General features: G+C 38.9%; 2 protein-coding genes across 4 annotated transcripts in view; one reads left to right on the top strand and one right to left on the bottom strand.

Annotated features, from left to right (window-relative positions):
* The window catches only part of LRRN1 (leucine rich repeat neuronal 1), a 48,302-nt gene extending 39,077 nt beyond the window's left edge, over nucleotides 1–9,225 (top strand). For 2 of the 3 annotated variants that reach the window (XM_063805296.1, XM_009444779.5), the window contains exon 2: nucleotides 5,442–9,225. In XM_063805296.1, coding sequence (XP_063661366.1) covers nucleotides 5,720–7,870 — 2,151 coding nt within the window. In that variant the 5' untranslated portion in view covers nucleotides 5,442–5,719 and the 3' untranslated portion in view covers nucleotides 7,871–9,225. Of the gene's footprint in view, nucleotides 1–3,687; nucleotides 3,930–5,441 lie in introns of all 3 variants that reach the window. The other variant, XM_526119.9, reaches the window with a different exon arrangement.
* The window catches only part of SUMF1 (sulfatase modifying factor 1), a 636,667-nt gene that overhangs the window by 11,104 nt on the left and 606,207 nt on the right, over nucleotides 1–19,356 (bottom strand). The gene's annotated exons all lie outside the window — the stretch shown is intronic.

A 19,356-nucleotide genomic window follows, 5' to 3' on the forward strand; every position in this document is an offset into this window, starting at 1 on the left:
TTGATGCACAGACCTTAAGTTTGAAATCAACTCATTTGTCTTTTGTTGTTGTTGTTGTTGCCTGTGTTTTTGGTGTCATATCTAAGAAACCATTGCCAAATACCCTGAAGCTTTTCCCTTATGTTTTCTTCTAGGAGTTTTATAGGTTTAGGTCTTATGGTTAGGTCTTTAATGCATTTTGAGTTAATTTTTGTATATGGCATAAGGTAAGAGTACAACCTCATTCTTTTCATGTAGATATCCAGTTTTCCTCACACAATTTGTTGAAGAAACTGTCCTTTATTGTATAGTCTTGGCACCCTTGTCAAAGATCATAAAGAGCATGTATAGAAGGGTTTATTTCTGGACTCTGTTCCATTGGTCTATATGTCTGCCTTTATGTCAGTACCACACCATCGTGATTACTGTTGCCTTACAGTATGTATTGAAATCAAGAAGTGTGAAGTCTCCAACATTGTTCTTTTTCAGGATTACTTTGGCAATTTAAAATCTCTTGATCTTATATGAATTTTAGATTTTTTTCCTGTAGAAATTACCATTGAGATTTTGATAGAGATGGCATTGATTCTGTAGATTGTTTTGGGTGTTACAGACAGTATGACAATATTAAATTTTCCAGTCTATAAACATGGGATGTTTCATCATTGTGTTTATACCATCTTTGATTTATTTTGGTTATCTCTTACAATTTTCATTGTACAAGTCTTTTTACTCCTCAGTTCGGTTCATTCCTAAGCATTGTATTCTTTCTGATACTTTTGTAAATGGGGTTGTTTTCTTAATTTCCTTTTCAGATTAGTCATTGTTAGTTTATGGAAATATAACTCATTTGTGTGTTGATTTTGTATCCTGCAAATTTGCTAACATCATTTATTAGTTTTAGTGGGTTTTTTGTGGGATCTTTAGGATTTTCTATGTATATAAGATTATGTAATCTGGGAACAGACAATGTTACTTCTTTTCCATTTGAATGCCTTTTATTTATTTTTCTTGTCTAACTGCTGTGACTGGAGTTTCTAGTACTGTGTTGAATAGAAATGGCAAGAATAGGCATCCTTTCCTTGTTCCCATTCTTAGAGGAGAAACTTTCAGTTTTTTGCTATTAAGAATCATTTTAAATGTGGACTTTTCATATGTGACTTTTATTATGTGTAGGTACTTTCCTTCCATTCTTCGTTTGTTGAGTGTTTTTATCATGAAAAAGTGTTGAATTTTGTCAGATGGTTTTGTGCATCAATTGAGATGATCATGTGTTTTTACTTCTTCATTCTGTTAATGTGGCATATTATACTGATTGTTTTTCACATATGGAACCTTCCTTGCATTCCCGGTATAAATCCAACTCATTCATGGTATATAATCTTTTTAATATGAGAAGTTTTGCATCAGTATGCATTAGGGATATTGGTCTATAGTTTTCTTGTTGTGATAATGGATTTACATTTAAACACTATTGGCGAGTAGCTCCTGAGAAATGCCATACATTGTAAACATCTAAACTGGCTTAAGGACTCTATAATAAAGTTGTTCTATGTATAATGTCACATTAAAAAAATTTGGTGAAATTTGCTAAAGAGAATTCAGAATTAAATACAAATAGAAATATCTTAAACATCTCCTTTTTTATTAAGGATGTTTAATTCCTTGCTGCCAAAGGAATGTCTTCTAGGATGTGGAGAGGAAATTCTTATACATACATTCTTATAGAATGTAGGAGAAAAAAATGTCTTCCTCTGTGCTTGATCTGATTTCTAACATTCTGAGTTTCCATGGTTGATTGGTTGGTTAGCTGGTTGAAAAAGGTATGCGTGTATGTCAAAGAAAAATTTGAACATTTCAACACAGTTATCTCAAATCATATAATTTAAACTAAAATGGGGGCATTAGCTATAATAATGTTGAACCTATAGCCCCATAAAGGCTATTTCTCAATACTAACAGACTGTTTTGGAAGTCTCTCACACAACTTTAATACATATTTTACTTCTTGGTACATTTCCTTACATTCAATCGAAACATAAAAATTAGTTGAGGCTGGGTGCGGTGGCTCACACCTGTAATCCCAGCACTTTGGGAGGCCGAAGTGGACGGATAATGAAGTCAGGAGATCCAGACCATCCTGGCTAACGTGGCAAAACCTTGTCTCTACTGAAAATACAATTAGGCGTGGTGGCACGTACCTGTAGTCCCAGCTACTCACAAGGCTAAGGCAGGAGAATTGCTTAAACCCGGGAGGCAGAGGTTGCAGTGAGCCAAGATCGCACCACTGCACTCCAGCCTGGGCGACAGAGCGAGACTTTGGCTCAAAAAAAAAAAAAAAAAAAAAAAATTAGTTGAAATTCTATCTCAGTTATGAAAGGTAGCTTTATTCTTTTGGTTTTCTATTTTGAGTTATGATTGAGAAATAACCTGTGGCAGAGGTTTTCTTAACAATGTATTGTGGCCAGTGCACCTGTTTCAAGATTACTCTCAACAGAAACAAGAGTGAAATCACTTTGTGGAGTTAATAATAAAAATGTTATTCTCTGTGGTATGTTTTCTTTTCTTTTTTTTTTTTTTAAGACAGGGTCTTGCTCTGTTGCCCAGGCTGGAGTGCAGTGGCGCCATCTTGGCTCACTGCAACCTCTGCCTCCCAGGTTCAAGCGATTCTCCTGCCTCAGGCCCCTGAGTAGCTAGGATTACAGGCACGTACCACCATGCCTAGCTAATTTTTGTATTTTTAGTAGAGACAGGGTTTCACCATGTTGGTCAGGTTGGCCTCGAACTCCTGACCTCATGATCTGCCCCCTGCCAGCCTCCCACAGTGCTGGGATTACAGGCGTGAGCCACCGCGCCCAGCCTGTATTTTTTCATTTCATAGAATTTCCAGATAAAAGTCAGAGTCACCTAGTTTTATAATACTGAAAAGTTTTGCAAATACAAGCATGTCACTTAATGATGGGGATGTGTTCTGAGAAATGTGTCATTAGGTGATTCCGTCATTGTGCAAATGTCATAGAGTATACTTACATAAACCTAGGTGGTATGTAGCCTATATGATATATGTGGCTTATATGATATACCCTATTGCTCCTAGGCTGCAAACCTGTATAGCATGTTACTATCCTGAAGGCAATGGGCAATTGTAACACAATGGCAAGTATTTGTGTATTGAAACATAAGGGTATAGTAAAAATATGGTACTATTAATACAACTGTATGGGACTACCATTGTATATGCGGTCCATCATTGGCCAAACTTTCTTTATGGTGGCACAAGACTACATAATAAATGGTAAAGTAACCAGACTTGGAGATGGGGAGGAGGGAGAAGAATGCCAAATGTATGTTTCCTCCCACAGACTAGCAGGCATCTAGTATCAGGCAACACACTTATACAATCATTTCCTACTCCTGTCTCACACTTGCCAGAATCTGGACTTAATTTTTTTTTTTTATTGTTAGACCAGTAATGCAGTTTTCATATTTTGTATAACAAAAAAGTTGTAGGACTTTTCCTTCTTACTGTGAAAATATGACTCATTAAATACATAAGTTTTACTATTGGCCATTTGTATTCTTATACTCTTAGTCACAAAGATAACTATGTTTTACAAAGTCGAAAGGTTAATAATAGCAGCTAGCATGAATTCAGAGCTTGCTATGTATTGAGCACTGGGTTTAAACACATATGCTCTATTTTATTAGGTCCTTATAGTAGGAAAGTGAAGAATACACTAGTCACTGAAGTTCCTTCAGTGCTCAAGACTCAAGTGCACTATAGCAAGACAAACACCAGGAAACATGTAACTCTGCTTCGAATACTTTAGCAAGTGAATGGCCCAGTTTGGGAAAGCAAGACAAACACTGGATCCATAATGGCTTTTTACACCTGATTGGAATGCAGAAAAAATGGAACCATTAACTACTAATATTATCTTTGCCAGCAGGTGAGCAGTACATACCTGACTTCAGAGGATTTTATTGAAATCAACAGATGATGGTTAATAAAAACAAGTATCCTCAGCTTTCCTTCTTTCACTTGTCATCTGACAACCACTATTTAGCTAAAACTAAAATGGATTAGAGATACAAGATGATGAATAACAATTATTAACTTTTGTGAGCATATAATGTGAGTCAGCTACTACACTAACAACTTTACATAGATTCCCTTAATTTTCTCAATAATCCTATGAGAACTGTACGTGTATGAGCAACCCCATTTTATAGCTGAAGATACTTGAGGCTTCAAGAGGTTATATAAACATGTTCATGGTCAACAGTTATTAAGCAGTGAGTGACATTCTCACGAGATTAATGAAATCATCTGTGTGAGATACAAATACATCTATTGTGTATGTTTGTGTTTTTAATGGAGACCAATGGTATGACAGAATGAAGTCCTTTTATTAGTCAGTCAAGATCTGATGTGGCTATTCAAATATAGGAAAAACTGATGTTTTCCTTTTTTAGTTATGTTAAATTAACTTTAAAAATAATAGCTTTATCAAGATATAATTCACATAACATAATTTGCTCATTAAAATGTTTGAGTCAAGAGTTTTTAGAATATTCACAGAATTGTGCAACCATCACCACAATCTTTAGAATATTTTCATCATCTCAAAAAGATACTTTGTAGCCTTTAGCACCCTTCCCACTGTGCCCCCCCATACCCCTGGCCACAGGCAACTACTAAATTACTTTCTGTCCCTGCAGGGTGTCCTATTCTGGATACTTTGTATATGTGGAATCATAAAATATGTGATCTTTTATGACTGGCATCTTTCAAGCATGTTTTTGATATTTTCGTCCATGTTGTAGGATATTAAATTAACTTTTTGCATAGGAATAATTGAGCTAGAAAAGCATTGGCTGAATATGTCTGCAGAATGTACCATTTAGAAAAGAAAGACTTCCAGGAGACAAATGAGGTAGTAACTAAAATGTAAATAACTAAAAATTAGCTCTGAGTCTTTAATAAACTACCTTTCATGTTTTGCTTTCACTAGGAATGAACTTTTAATTTTTTGGAGCTATAAATACATGTAGTTTCTAAAGACATCTTTGTTTTTAAAGAAAAGACATCTGCAGGCTTTTTCTTAGTGTTCCTATTAAGTATGTATGAGTGTGTGCATTTGTGTGTGTGTGTGTGCATGTTTAGTGACTTTACATGTGTATACATACAAATGTACACAGTCATATATGACTTTAGTGGTACATGGAATCTCAATTTAATTGTAAAAGTGAAGGAGTTCTAAAACTAGTTTTAGTATAGTAAGTGGGATATAGTAAGAATGTCCTACAATTTAAAAGCCTATTTTGTTATCTTCAATGGATTTTGAATGTATTCAATACTAGATTTGCGAGTGACTGTGCCTTTTTAGTAAACAAAAGAAAGGCTATAATGTAGAAAGTATATGCAATAAGCATAACATCTGTCCTAATCTAATTTTCAGGCACATCTCCAGACTTCAATTTGGCTGAAATAACTCATGCCACGGACCTGTGCACATGCCTGGAACTGAGAGACACAGTTAAAAGACTCTAAATTGCTTTCTGCCTTTTGAAAACTCCTGAAAACCATCCCTTTGGACTCTGGAATTCTACACAGCTCAACCAAGACTTTGCTTGAATGTTTACATTTTCTGCTCGCTGTCCTACATATCACAATATAGTGTTCACGTTTTGTTAAAACTTTGGGGTGTCAGGAGTTGAGCTTGCTCAGCAAGCCAGCATGGCTAGGATGAGCTTTGTTATAGCAGCTTGCCAGTTGGTGCTGGGCCTACTAATGACGTCATTAACCGAGTCTTCCATACAGAATAGTGAGTGTCCACAACTTTGCGTATGTGAAATTCGTCCCTGGTTTACCCCACAGTCAACTTACAGAGAAGCCACCACTGTTGATTGCAATGACCTCCGCTTAACAAGGATTCCCAGTAACCTCTCTAGTGACACACAAGTGCTTCTCTTACAGAGCAATAACATCGCGAAGACTGTGGATGAGCTGCAGCAGCTTTTCAACTTGACTGAACTAGATTTCTCCCAAAACAACTTTACTAACATTAAGGAGGTCGGGCTGGCAAACCTAACCCAGCTCACAACGCTGCATTTGGAGGAAAATCAGATTACAGAGATGACTGATTACTGTCTACAAGACCTCAGCAACCTTCAAGAACTCTACATCAACCACAACCAAATTAGCACTATTTCTGCTCATGCTTTTGCAGGCTTAAAAAATCTATTAAGGCTCCACCTGAACTCCAACAAACTGAAAGTTATTGATAGTCGCTGGTTTGATTCTACACCCAACCTGGAAATTCTCATGATCGGAGAAAACCCTGTGATTGGAATTCTGGATATGAACTTCAAACCCCTCGCAAATTTGAGAAGCTTAGTTTTGGCAGGAATGTATCTCACTGATATTCCTGGAAATGCTTTGGTGGGTCTGGATAGCCTTGAGAGCCTGTCTTTTTATGATAACAAACTGGTTAAAGTCCCTCAACTTGCCCTGCAAAAAGTTCCAAATTTGAAATTCTTAGACCTCAACAAAAACCCCATTCACAAAATCCAAGAAGGGGACTTCAAAAATATGCTTCGGTTAAAAGAACTGGGAATCAACAATATGGGCGAGCTCGTTTCTGTCGACCGCTATGCCCTGGATAACTTGCCTGAACTCACAAAGCTGGAAGCCACCAATAACCCTAAACTCTCTTACATCCACCGCTTGGCTTTCCGAAGTGTCCCTGCTCTGGAAAGCTTGATGCTGAACAACAATGCCTTGAATGCCATTTACCAAAAGACAGTCGAATCCCTCCCCAATCTGCGTGAGATCAGTATCCATAGCAATCCCCTCAGGTGTGACTGTGTGATCCACTGGATTAACTCCAACAAAACCAACATCCGCTTCATGGAGCCCCTATCCATGTTCTGTGCCATGCCGCCCGAATATAAAGGGCACCAGGTGAAGGAAGTTTTAATCCAGGATTCGAGTGAACAGTGCCTCCCAATGATATCTCACGACAGCTTCCCAAATCGTTTAAACGTGGATATCAGCACGACGGTTTTCCTAGACTGTCGAGCCATGGCTGAGCCAGAACCTGAAATTTACTGGGTCACTCCCATTGGAAATAAGATAACTGTGGAAACCCTTTCAGATAAATACAAGCTAAGTAGCGAAGGTACCTTGGAAATATCTAACATACAAATTGAAGACTCAGGAAGATACACATGTGTTGCCCAGAATGTCCAAGGGGCAGACACTCGGGTGGCAACAATTAAGGTTAATGGGACCCTTCTGGATGGTACCCAGGTGCTAAAAATATACGTCAAGCAGACAGAATCCCATTCCATCTTAGTGTCCTGGAAAGTTAATTCCAATGTCATGACGTCAAACTTAAAATGGTCGTCTGCCACCATGAAGATTGATAACCCTCACATAACATATACTGCCAGGGTCCCAGTTGATGTCCATGAATACAACCTAACACATCTGCAGCCTTCCACAGATTATGAAGTGTGTCTCACAGTGTCCAATATTCATCAGCAGACTCAAAAGTCATGCGTAAATGTCACAACCAAAAATGCCGCCTTCGCACTGGACATCTCTGATCAAGAAACCAGTACAGCCCTTGCTGCAGTAATGGGGTCTATGTTTGCCGTCATTAGCCTTGCGTCCATTGCTGTGTACTTTGCCAAAAGATTTAAGAGAAAAAACTACCACCACTCATTAAAAAAGTATATGCAAAAAACCTCTTCAATCCCACTAAATGAGCTGTACCCACCACTCATTAACCTCTGGGAAGGTGACAGCGAGAAAGACAAAGATGGTTCTGCAGACACCAAGCCAACCCAGGTCGACACATCCAGAAGCTATTACATGTGGTAACTCAGAGGATATTTTGCTTCTGGTAGTAAGGAGCACAAAGACGTTTTTGCTTTATTCTGCAAAAGTGAACAAGTTGAAGACTTTTGTATTTTTGACTTTGCTAGTTTGTGGCAGAGTGGAGAGGACGGGTGGATATTTCAAATTTTTTTAGTATAGCGTATCGCAAGGGTTTGACACGGCTGGCAGCGACTCTAGGCTTCCAGTCTGTGTTTGGTTTTTATTCTTATCATTATTATGATTGTTATTTTATTATTATTTTATTTTAGTTGTTGTGCTAAACTCAATAATGCTGTTCTAACTACAGTGCTCAATAAAATGATTAATGACAGGTTGGGGTTCCCCTGTGCTTTTACCAGTAGCGTGACCCCTTCTGAAGCCATCCGTAGAAAGTACTTTGTCCTCCAAAAAGCTAACATACGGTTTTGAAGCAGCATTGAAACTTTTGTAGCAATCTGGTCTACAGACTTTTAACTCAAGAAGCTAAGGCTAGACTTGTTACCTTCGTTGAATGATGTTAGTTGACTGTACTGTAATGTTGTATCAACTGAATTGAATGTTTGCCTTTAAACAATGAATTTTCTTTTTCTTTCCTTTTTTTTTTGTTGTAATAGTTAAAGAGGCTTAGAACAAGCTAACAGGCAATAGAAATATGTATATCAGATTTTTTAATGTAACAAACTACATGTTAATTGTTATCTTATGCTTTTTATCTTTAGTAGACACTTTTAAAAGAAAAGACAATTTTGTTGTGTTTAACTCACCAACACGTGGTGTATAATGAAGACAGAACTATAATAAATTAGTTTTGTTCTGATTTTTTAGAACACTTGCAATAATGTATCATTTATAGTTCTTGCTAGTTGCAGTGGTAATATTTTTCACATCCATAAAAACAACTACCAAAATAAATCAGCTGTAGCATGTTGCTTTTTAAAGCTAGGCCCTAAAAGGTTTTAATTCTTTTTCTAAGGGAAGAAATGTCTATTTTAATTAAGATATCTTAATGAACAGGATTTCTGTATTTTAAATAGTACTGACTAGCACCTAATGGGCAGTGGGAGGGTGGTTCATATGAAGAAAAAAAGGTGTATTGTTGTATCCCATGCATAAATAAAAGTAAATATATATATACACCAATATATTCATATATACACACACACATCCCAACCTGTCACACACAATGTGTGTGTATATATATATGAATATATTGGATATGTCATTTCTGTAAGAGTTTTGTTAAAACCTGATTTTCTTTTGTAGTATCCACATTCTTCATCAAAGTACAAAAACATCTGTGGAGTGTCACAAACTGTATGACATGTTATTTCTTTTTAACAGTTGTCTATATGCTTTGACCCGTGTTAGTCTCTATTATCTGTGTGGCGATATCTGCTGAGACAAGTAAATGATTAATAGAAAACCAAACAACTTCCGTACAGTTGACACTTTTCATCCAAATATATATAGACAGTTTTGGAGAATTGTTTCAAGATTATAGAGGAAACATGTAACATTTAGAGCAGATGGAACTAGGTTTAGGTAGAAGGCCAGTTCCACAAAGGGCAGAGGGAGGGATGGGATTTAATAGGTAAAGAAGAACCCATTTGAAAATAAAGGTCGCTTCAAAAGGCAGCTGCCGCCAGGCACACAGCATTCCATCAGACAGGTGCCAGACAAGCAAAAGCAAGGAAGTTGGCAGAAAGAAAGTCCAGGTGATGTAGGTTGAGGTATTTCTTTCTTTGGCAGTATCTTGGTTTTGTGAATCACTTTATTTAAAAAAATCACTTTCTTCCCATTCTTAAGGGGTTTTGGCAAACAGAATTTCAGATCTTGAAACAAATGAGCTGCAACAGAAAAATAAGTACCTGAGCTCGAGGTATCCCTTCCCAAAGCCTTCACTTATTGGTGAGAAAAACCTGGGCCCAGGGAGGGCTTGCAGCTTACCCAGTTCGGACTCCTGCCAGTTCAGTGCTCTGCACTCCATTGATTGTTCTAGGCCCGGCAGCCTGTTAGGTTCCTGTGCAGGGCCCCTCTTTTACAGTTCTGAATAACCTCTAGTGCCCCTGCTTCAAAAATGCAGTACATCCTCAAGTTCCCATTTACTCAGGATACATTTTAGCACAGGGCAGATCAGACGGTGTCTCTACTGTTAGTATTGCAATGTATGTATGGGAAATACAGAGAATTGGAGCTGCGTTGAATGCAAACTTGAGGTGTTTCCCTTGAGGAATTCTTGTCTTCAAACGTCTGCAGAGTAGTGGACCATGTTACAACTTTCCTGTTCATCTGTGAACCATGAAAATGGATGGCACTGATGCATTAGATCCTCAGCAGCCTGCAATTGCAAATCTGCGAGGCTTCATTCGGCCCATAAAGCAAACATTTGAACTTACACAGAATGAGCACTTAAATACGGGTGCAATAAATGAAGGGAAAAACCTCAGCCATTTCTCCATTCTGAAGATATAGCAAGCACCGGGAAATCTAAGATTTTTCATCAACAATATCTTCTGCCAGCCCAGTTTGGGGGGAAAAACCCCTTTTACATTTTTCTTCAGTAAAGGAACTTACTTTTCCCTGTCTGTGCTAATGAGCTGATTTTCAGCTGATAGAAAACAAAATGATAGAGTACTTTTTTCCTTGGCCAAGTATTTTCTCGTTTGTATTTAATTTCATAAATTAGACAGCCAGTGAAATTAGACATCAAACTAGGTCCTGATGGATAATGAATGTTATGTCACCTTTAACAGTGAAGTGGTTATTATAGGTCACTTTCTAATTTCATATTTTCCCTTTTGCTTTCTGCTGCCCTCAGGGTATATAGTGTATCTCTAACCTGATTTTTCAAGGTTATTTTTGGAGCAGTTTCTTAAAACAGGCATTCCCTAACTTGCTCATTTAATTAATGAAAAATTGAACTGATGCCATGGATATAAAAACAAATGCAATGTTTGATTGTCAGTGTTTCTGATTTGGCAAAAAGGAATCATCTCTATTTTTTTGCAAACAATATCAAAGTGCATATTTTCTCTCATGTGGTTTCTATTTATTCAATCATTCGTTTGCTAAGGACGCCATAGTCAACCCTTTACTTGGTGTTTGTTTTCTATTTCTGTATTCATTTTCCAAGGCATTTTCTTTTCTTTATTACTGTTTTCACCATTGGTGGGGTAGGGAGAAGCATTTTATATCTCCAACAGTTTGCTGGGGAAAACCACACTTTTTCCCTTTCTATTCACTGGAAAGGGAAATGTAACTACTTCTGAAGCATCCTAAGTACAACTGGAAATGCTTTCTTCACCTCAGTTCTTTCACTCTCGCCTTGCTTGCAAATAGACTTTTTTATTGTTATTCAAAAGGGATTAGCTTGGAAGAAAAAAAAAATGTTTCTTTAAAGATTGGTGATTCAGAATCACCATCCGGAGGTCTAGAATAATTTTGGCCTGGAATCTCTGCAGGACTTGATCTAATCTGGTGTGGACAGTTCCCCTGCCCCAACCCCCACTTCCCCCATAAGCACTGATACCAGCTTCTTTAGTAAAAAGGAGATGCTGAGGGAACTAAGGATTTTTATGTCTGTTGGTTCAACATTGCCCAGAACAGGTAAACAGAACTAAATGGGTTTCTCATATTAAAGAATTGCTAGGAGACTTGACGGCGGGAGATGACAATGAAGGCTTTCTTTATGTCTTCAAATTTATTTATCTTTTCTTCTTTAAGAAACCTTATATGCTGGGAATCTGAGGTACATTCCAAAACTATACTTATATCAGGCTAAATTTTAATTCTAATCTTGAACTCCCCCATACTATTCTCTGTTACACACTCCTAAAATTTTGAAATGTATAGATTTTTGTGGAGAAGACACCAAACTCTCTTTCCTTAGCAGGAAACCATGGAAAGCTTTTATAAAATTAATGACAAACTCAAGTGTTTAGCTCCAAAGCTTAAATGGGGAAATGTGAAGTTCATATAAACTGAGCAATTTGCAAGGGTACCTGACATGCCTGAAAACACAGGGAACAGCCAGACAATGGCTCTTGCATAATTACCAAATTGTGGAGTTTGTGGATGTGTTTATATTTAGGAAATCATCCAGTCCCCCTCCCCAGTTTATATGGATGCCATAAGACATTAAAGTGGCATTATGCATTTGCCCTCCTGACAGCCCATTATGTCAGTTATATATTAAATATGAAGCAAATCCAGTATCATGTACCTCATGAAAGTAGTTCTGGTCACAAAGTGCGTCAGATCATGCCTCTCCTTTCCACCTGGGCCTCCCTGTCTCCCTCCCATAAGATTAGATTGACAAAGTAAATTTCAGCCTGGGCCCTGACAGAGTGATCATGAATTCCTAGTAAGGGGTGGGGGGAATCCTGAATTAATAAGGTAGCATTTTAATGCATCAGTCTGCATATTACCACGTCTCATTCATATAAACAAGGCAGTGGTCATGAGGAGAAGGAAAACAAACCATGTAATTGGGGCAGAAAGGACTACATTTTTACAGCTGTGACTTAAGGAAAAGTGGGGAGAAGCATTTATTGTGCATCTAGCCCTCTGCTAGGAGCTTCACATAGATTACTTACATTGAATCCTTTCAGTTGCCCATGTCGTCCGTATGTTACAGAATAGTGTTTACTCAGCCTCACAGAGCCAAGCAACTTGCCTGAAATCTCACAGCTGGTAAGAAACAACTGAGACTTAACTCAGGACTGTATGACTAAAACCAGTAGTTTTCCAACTGTATAATGGTCCACAAGCTAAATCTAGGTCAGGAATAGAGAGCACATAACTCCCAAATATTCAGCATTTGAGTCAGGAACAATGGAGAAGAGGGAGGGTCTGATTTAAGACTCAAACCTGAGATCAATATACGGAAATCACAAGCCAAAGAGGAAAAAGTAAAGGACAGGTCTTCCATGGTTGTGACAACAAATCCATACATTGAACTGGAAGAACCTGAAGCTGCAAAAGAAAAGCAATCAGTCAAAATGAGAGTGGGTGGGAGTAAAAGTAGGTCCCAAATATGGCCGTGTTTTGAGCACTTGTGCTTCAGATGCCGTACTGAGCGCTTGGCCTGTATTATCTTGTGGAATCCTCAGTAACTTTGTAAAGTAGGTATATTCCTGTCCCCATTTTTCACATAGAGAAACTGAGCCTCAGTTCATCACTGATAAGTGATGAGGCCAAGCAGCCCTGGCTATCAGACTCCAAGGCCCAAGACTAACCATGAATCTATGTTCTAACTGAAAAGGCACTCAGAGTACTGGGCTGGCCATCTCATTGGCCTGATGGATTTAGTTCTTTCCTGAGAATGAGGAGCAAGGAAAAGGGTAGGTGTCATAATCTTGCAAGGGACCTCCCCACAGAAGGCTTGTTAATGTGGCATTTAATACCACAGCCTTTGGATAAGAAAGGAAATGCTACCTTGCTGCTTTTCTTTTTTAACCATTGAGGTTAGTCTCCCATTTTAATCATATACCACATCATCCAGAGCAAAGTCTTGTTCTGATGCTGTAAGTAATCTCATCTTAAATTTCCTATAGATCATTCTGGGGGCTGGGGGTGCTAGGAGGATAAACTCCCTGGAGAACTGTTAGTGAAGAGTTTTATGACTAATCCTGTATCTTTGTGATCTGAATAGCCCTTAATTTAAAAATATATTACTTTCAATCTTGTAAGAGGCAGACTGGTTTAAGTATCTCCTGTGCTACTGATGAAACTAGGAAAAGAAGGCGACCATGAATATGAACCAAAATATATGCTTTCATACTATTTTCCCACTTATCAGAGCACCACACACTTATTAACAGTACTTGATTTTACCAAATTTTTGTTCTAACTAGCTTAGGGGGGCTCCCACCATCATAAGATGGTTCGTGTTTGCAACTCATTTAAAAATCGCATTTTTTCTTCTGATTGTAACAGTAGTATATGTTTACTATAGAGAATCTAGAGAAAAATATTTATTAAAAATAGAATTCAACAACTCAAAACCAGATGAGATTTTGGTACACTTCCTTCTACTCTCTTTTTTCTCTGTGTATGTATTTATATATGTATATATACATATAATTATAAAAAATATATACCTTTATGAGTATAGAATTGGAATCATGGTATATATAGCTTTGTACACTTTTTTCTATTATGCAAAATGTAAGCATCTTTTTATATTATTAAACTATCTTGGAAACCACGGTATTAAAGGCTGTATAACCATCTATCATATGGATATTCAGTAATGGAACGAGTCCTTTTGGAAGCATTTTGCCTCTTCCATGTCAAACACCAGGGACATAAAGATGAGCCTACCCTGCCCCTGCTCTCCAGGATGTAGTCACAGAGGAAGATAGACATCCATGTTAAGGACCATCCAGTATGATGACTACAAGGAGAAGATGAAACAGCAGGACAGCACAGGGAAGAAGAACCCTGGTCAGACTGGGGAGCTCAAATTTCAGATCTCACTACTTAAGCTCAGAATGAAAAGATGAGCCGAGGGCTTCACAAGCAAGCATCCAGAGGGAGGGCATCGTAGGCAGCGAACAGATTGCCGTGATCACAGGCTTTCTAAGGAAGTGGAAGAAGTCTTCCCAGAGGACTTGGGGATTCTGGAGGCCTTCTGATAAAAGGGAAAGGGCTCCTAAAAATACCGGGTAACTACATTGGGAGCCGAAGTAGGAGAGAAACTACAGCAAGTTTTTGTGCAGAGGGGAGAGGGAGAGGCTGGGTTGTATGAGGAGCCTATGGTCCCCAGATGAAGCTTTATTCCCAGTTTAATTTTTTTTTATTATACTCTAAGTTTTAGGGTACATGTGCACATTGTGCAGGTTAGTTACATAAGTATACATGTGCCATGCTGGTGCGCTGCACCCACTAACTCGTCATCTAGCATTAGGTATATCTCCCAATGCTATCCCTCCCCCCTCCCCCCTCCCCACCACAGTCCCCAGAGTGTGATGTTCCCCTTCCTGTGTCCATGTGATCTCATTGTTCAATTCCCACCTATGAGTGAGAATATGCGGTGTTTGGTTTTCTGTCCTTGCGATAGTTTACTGAGAATGATGATTTCCAATTTCATCCATGTCCCTACAAAGGACATGAACTCATCATTTTTTATGGCTGCACAGTATTCCATGGTGTATATGTGCCACATTTTCTTAATCCAGTCTATCATTGTTGGACATTTGGGTTGGTTCCAAGTCTTTGCTATTGTGAATAATGCCGCAATAAACATCCCAGTTTAATTTTTTAAGCCATTCCACATAATCACTGGGGGGAGTGCCTTCCTGGTGAGATAAGAGAAGCTCGCAAGAGCAATTTGATAAACCTTCCAAGCCCTGGGGCCTCAGTGTGGAACCTCAGCTGTGGTAATATGTAAGACACAAGCATTAAACAGATGTGAGATTGCCCTAATTGCTTAAGACTATCCCAGTCAGTGGCTTGCACTTAGTACAGGTTTTCTTTGGTGTCTGTGGTGTCAAGAAAATAGGAAGTGCGTGTTTGGAAAATTGAAACTGATTATGTGGTGTTTAGAAGCACAAATGAATCCTCTTCAGCTTGTCCTTTGCCCACTAAATACAAATATTTCTAGTTCACTTGCTTAAACAAAATTCTGATCCTTTTTTTAGTGTAACAAACAAGGCCTTAGACTTGGAATAGTAATAAGGAACCATACTTGGATACATGTACCCCCAGACTCACCTATTGCTCCTCTCCCTTTGTTTCCAAAAGTAAAACAGGTCAAAGACATTGTAGTATAACTTAATACAAAATACCTCTGAATCTAGATTTTATTCCTATGGGATTTTCCTTGGGTTTTTAATTGGATTGATTTCTGATCATGGAAATTCCTGATAGCAAGAAGAGATTGATAGAAAATGTTATTTTCCCCAATTCTGCTCTTAACAAGTGTATGGGTGGACATTATACGTTTTGTTGTTTTGATCATTAGGAGATTTGTCCAGGGCAGATTCCATCAACACCTCCTCTGAATTATTGGTCTCTCTCTGGAGAAATACTCAACTGACCATCTTACAAAAAGCTTAATTTCAATTCATTTCCCCAGACTTACAAGTTATAGTTAGCTTCCCATTAACTACATAAATTGAGAGGAGCAGTTTGTAAACAGTGAAAAACACTGGACCATCCAAAAGCCAATAGAGGTTTGTTGAATGAATGAAGTCATTCACAACTTTGACTTTGGAGTGAATAGTAAGTTTTTGCTAGAAGCAAATGCATTCATCTCCCTGGTTATACTTTGTTTTGTCTGGTAATAGATTTCTGGACTGTTGCAGAGAGCAAGCTGGCATTTGGTTGATTTAGGGGAACAGATTGTATTTCTTAAATTTTCTTTTTTTTTCTTCCATATTGAGACCTGGGAAAATTTCCCTTAACTTCATTCCAAGTTTGTGGAAATCATACAACCCAGGACATCTTGCTTGGGCTGAGCCACTTGTAATGATCTGGGATTGTTTGGATTTGTGTTCAGCTCCCCAAGGTGCTATTCTGAACACACAACACAACAGCTTACATTTTCTGGGCACATAGCAACTCTCAGTAGATTTGGTCAGATGAGTACCTATTCTTTATAGTTCAGGGGGGTACACTCTCACAGTTCCTCAAACTCTGGAAGCCTTATTCAAAAGAGTACAGCCATCTTTTTTTTTCCCCAGCAAATTTTGCACTTTGGAGATGAATACTGGGAATTAACACACAATCTTCCTCTTGTAGCACAACTACCAAAGGTCAGGTTAGGGAGAAGAATGGGAAAGAGTAATGACACCAGAGGAGGAAGGGAAAGAAAGCCACACAGCCACTGTGGAAATGTCAAACAGTGGAGATGGTGTAGTCAGAAAATACTGCTTAGGGGCAGAGTGGTAGACATCTCTCTCTCCCTCAAAGCTCTGTAACATGAGATCCTGGTGGGAGTGGACAAATTATAACTCAAAGTTTGCTGAAAGAAGAGCCTTTTAAACTGGCCTCTTAGGAAACAGTCTCTCCTTTTCCCTCTTCTTTTTCACTTTCTCTAAGCAAAGCTGTTCAGAATTTCTACAATTACTTGTAACACCTCTCTCATTTGGGTTATCTTCTTCTCTGTAGGCAACATCCATTCTGGGGAGTGAGGAAAGCTCGAAGTTGGATGTAAAAGAGTGGAGGCAGAGGTCTGGACTCTAAGGATCCTAAAGTTTTCTTTTTAAGTTGTCCTGGCCAGTTCCCCAGGACATACGGAAAAAAGGCATCCAGAATAAAAGCTCTGTCCATGCATTCTTAAAAAAAAAAAAATGCATATGATAGGCTTGACCATCCCTTGATTAGCCATCCTGAAGGTGAAAGAATGATGGATAAAGTCTAGAATGGCTAGCAGTCAGAGCCAAATGGCTTGGTCAGTTCAATTCTAACCCCAGTCCTTTCTCTTCCTCCATGAAAAGTATTAAGCTAATTAAGCTACTTACCTTTTCTAATGTACTGGCTTATACTTCCACATCCCTACTTCCTGTTCTCTGTATTGCAGTTCCACTAGACTGCTTTTCAGAACCTTGGTCATACCTTCTCACATTCACATAGATCTCTCACTGAAACACCTCCTCCTTTTTCCCCTGCTTAATCCTCACTCTTTCCTTGGAGCTTTTTAGACAAAGCCTTCGAAGAGCCCAGATTCAGTTAGTTTTGCCTGTCATACCTTCTTATATTAGGCTGTTCTCTCCTTCTTAGCAACCGTTATGGCTGCTGACTTTATTCACCACCGGAAGATATTTGCCTTATTCACTACTGCATGCCCAGGGCCTACAACAGTACATGGCCCCAGGTAACTTCTCAATTGCTTTCTCCCCCGTTTCTAAATAATGAGTAAATGTATGCCCAACTTCTGACCCAAGGACTGGGCACTTAGGAAACACAATTTTAGGGGCAGCCCTGCAAACTCTTTTCTCTCATCCCAATTTTTTCCTGCTATTCTCCCTCACCACAATAGCATTTCTACTTTTCCTTAGAGAGCACAGTCCTTGTATTTATTTGCTGGGGCTGCCATAACAAAGTACCATAGACCGGGTGGCTTAAACAACAGGAATCTGTTTCCTCACAGTCCTCAAGGCTAGAAGTCCAAGGAAAAATGTTGGCAGGGTTGGTCTCCTCTGAGGCTCTTCTCCTTGGCTTGTAGATGGCTGTCTTCCCCTTATGTCTTCACATGGTCTTCCTTCTGTGTGTCTCTGTGTCCTATTTCCTCTTCTTTTTTTTTTTTTTTCTTGGAGATGGAGTTTCACTCTCATTGCCCAGGCTGGAGTGCAATGGCGCGATCTCAGCTCACTGCAACCTCTGCCTTCTAGGTTCAAGTGATTCTCCTGCCTCAGCATCCCGAGTAGCTGGGATTACAGGTGCCCGCCAGTATGCCTGGCTAATTTTTGTATTTTTAGTAGAGACAGGGTTTCACCACGTTGGCCAGGCTGGTCTCGAACTCCTGACCTCAGGTGATCTGCCTGCCTTGGCCTCCCAAGGTGCTGGGATTACAGGCAGGAGGCACCGCATCTGGCCCTATTTCCTCTTCTTATAAGGACACTAGTCATATTGTATTAGGGTCCACCCTAATGACCTCATTTTAACTTGATTTTCTCTAAACAGACCCTGTCTTTAAATGTAGTCACATTCTGAGGTACTGGCAGTTAGGGACTTTGGGGAGACAATTCAACCACAACAATTGGGAGTTCTGCTTGGATGAGTATGTCCAGGTAGTTGACTGTCATTGTGAATCCTGGGTAGGGCATACCCTTCACAATGACATACAAAACAAGTTCTGCTTTTCTCACTCGCCAAATGGGTGCTCCCAACCTGATATGTCTCATCAAGGCATACTGATAAAAGTTTGAGGAACCTTTATAGACCATTTAGTTCAATACCCTTGTTTTGCAGATGGAGAAACTGAGGCCCAGGGAAAGAGAATAATTTAGCCAGGCACTCTCAACCCGCGAGTGGAGAAGCTGAAACTAGAAGTAAAGCCTCCCTACATTTAGAAATAGGAAAACTTAAGCTTTCCCCCAAAATTTTCTCACCCTGCATTATGAGGAAAATTGCCTTAGGCTAATTTCATTAAGTCTGTTGAGGAGGAATAATCTACGGACATATATATTTCTGGCTATATATATTGCACCTTCCAACAGCCACCAGTGAGTGACAGTCTTGCTGTTAGCTCCTATAATGTGTAGAAGTTCCATTCTGTTTTCACCCCAACACCCTGCCTAGATCAATTGGGCTGAGCAAAACCACAGGCAGCAATCCTCAAGCCCATTTCTATTCTTCTGGATAAAAAAGACTTTTTTTTTTTTTTTTTTTTTTTCAAAATATAGGGGATGTCATCTTTTTCCCAGCCATCTTGTGAGGGAAGAAGATAGCAAGACAGAAATAACTCCTTATAATCTTTTCAAATACCAGAGCATTCCACTTCCCATGCAATCATTTTGAACCTCTAACACGAGCAAAAACTA

Source organism: Pan troglodytes, chromosome 2 (assembly GCF_028858775.2).
Source record: "Pan troglodytes isolate AG18354 chromosome 2, NHGRI_mPanTro3-v2.0_pri, whole genome shotgun sequence".
In the NCBI taxonomy this organism is placed as follows: Eukaryota; Metazoa; Chordata; class Mammalia; order Primates; family Hominidae; genus Pan; species Pan troglodytes.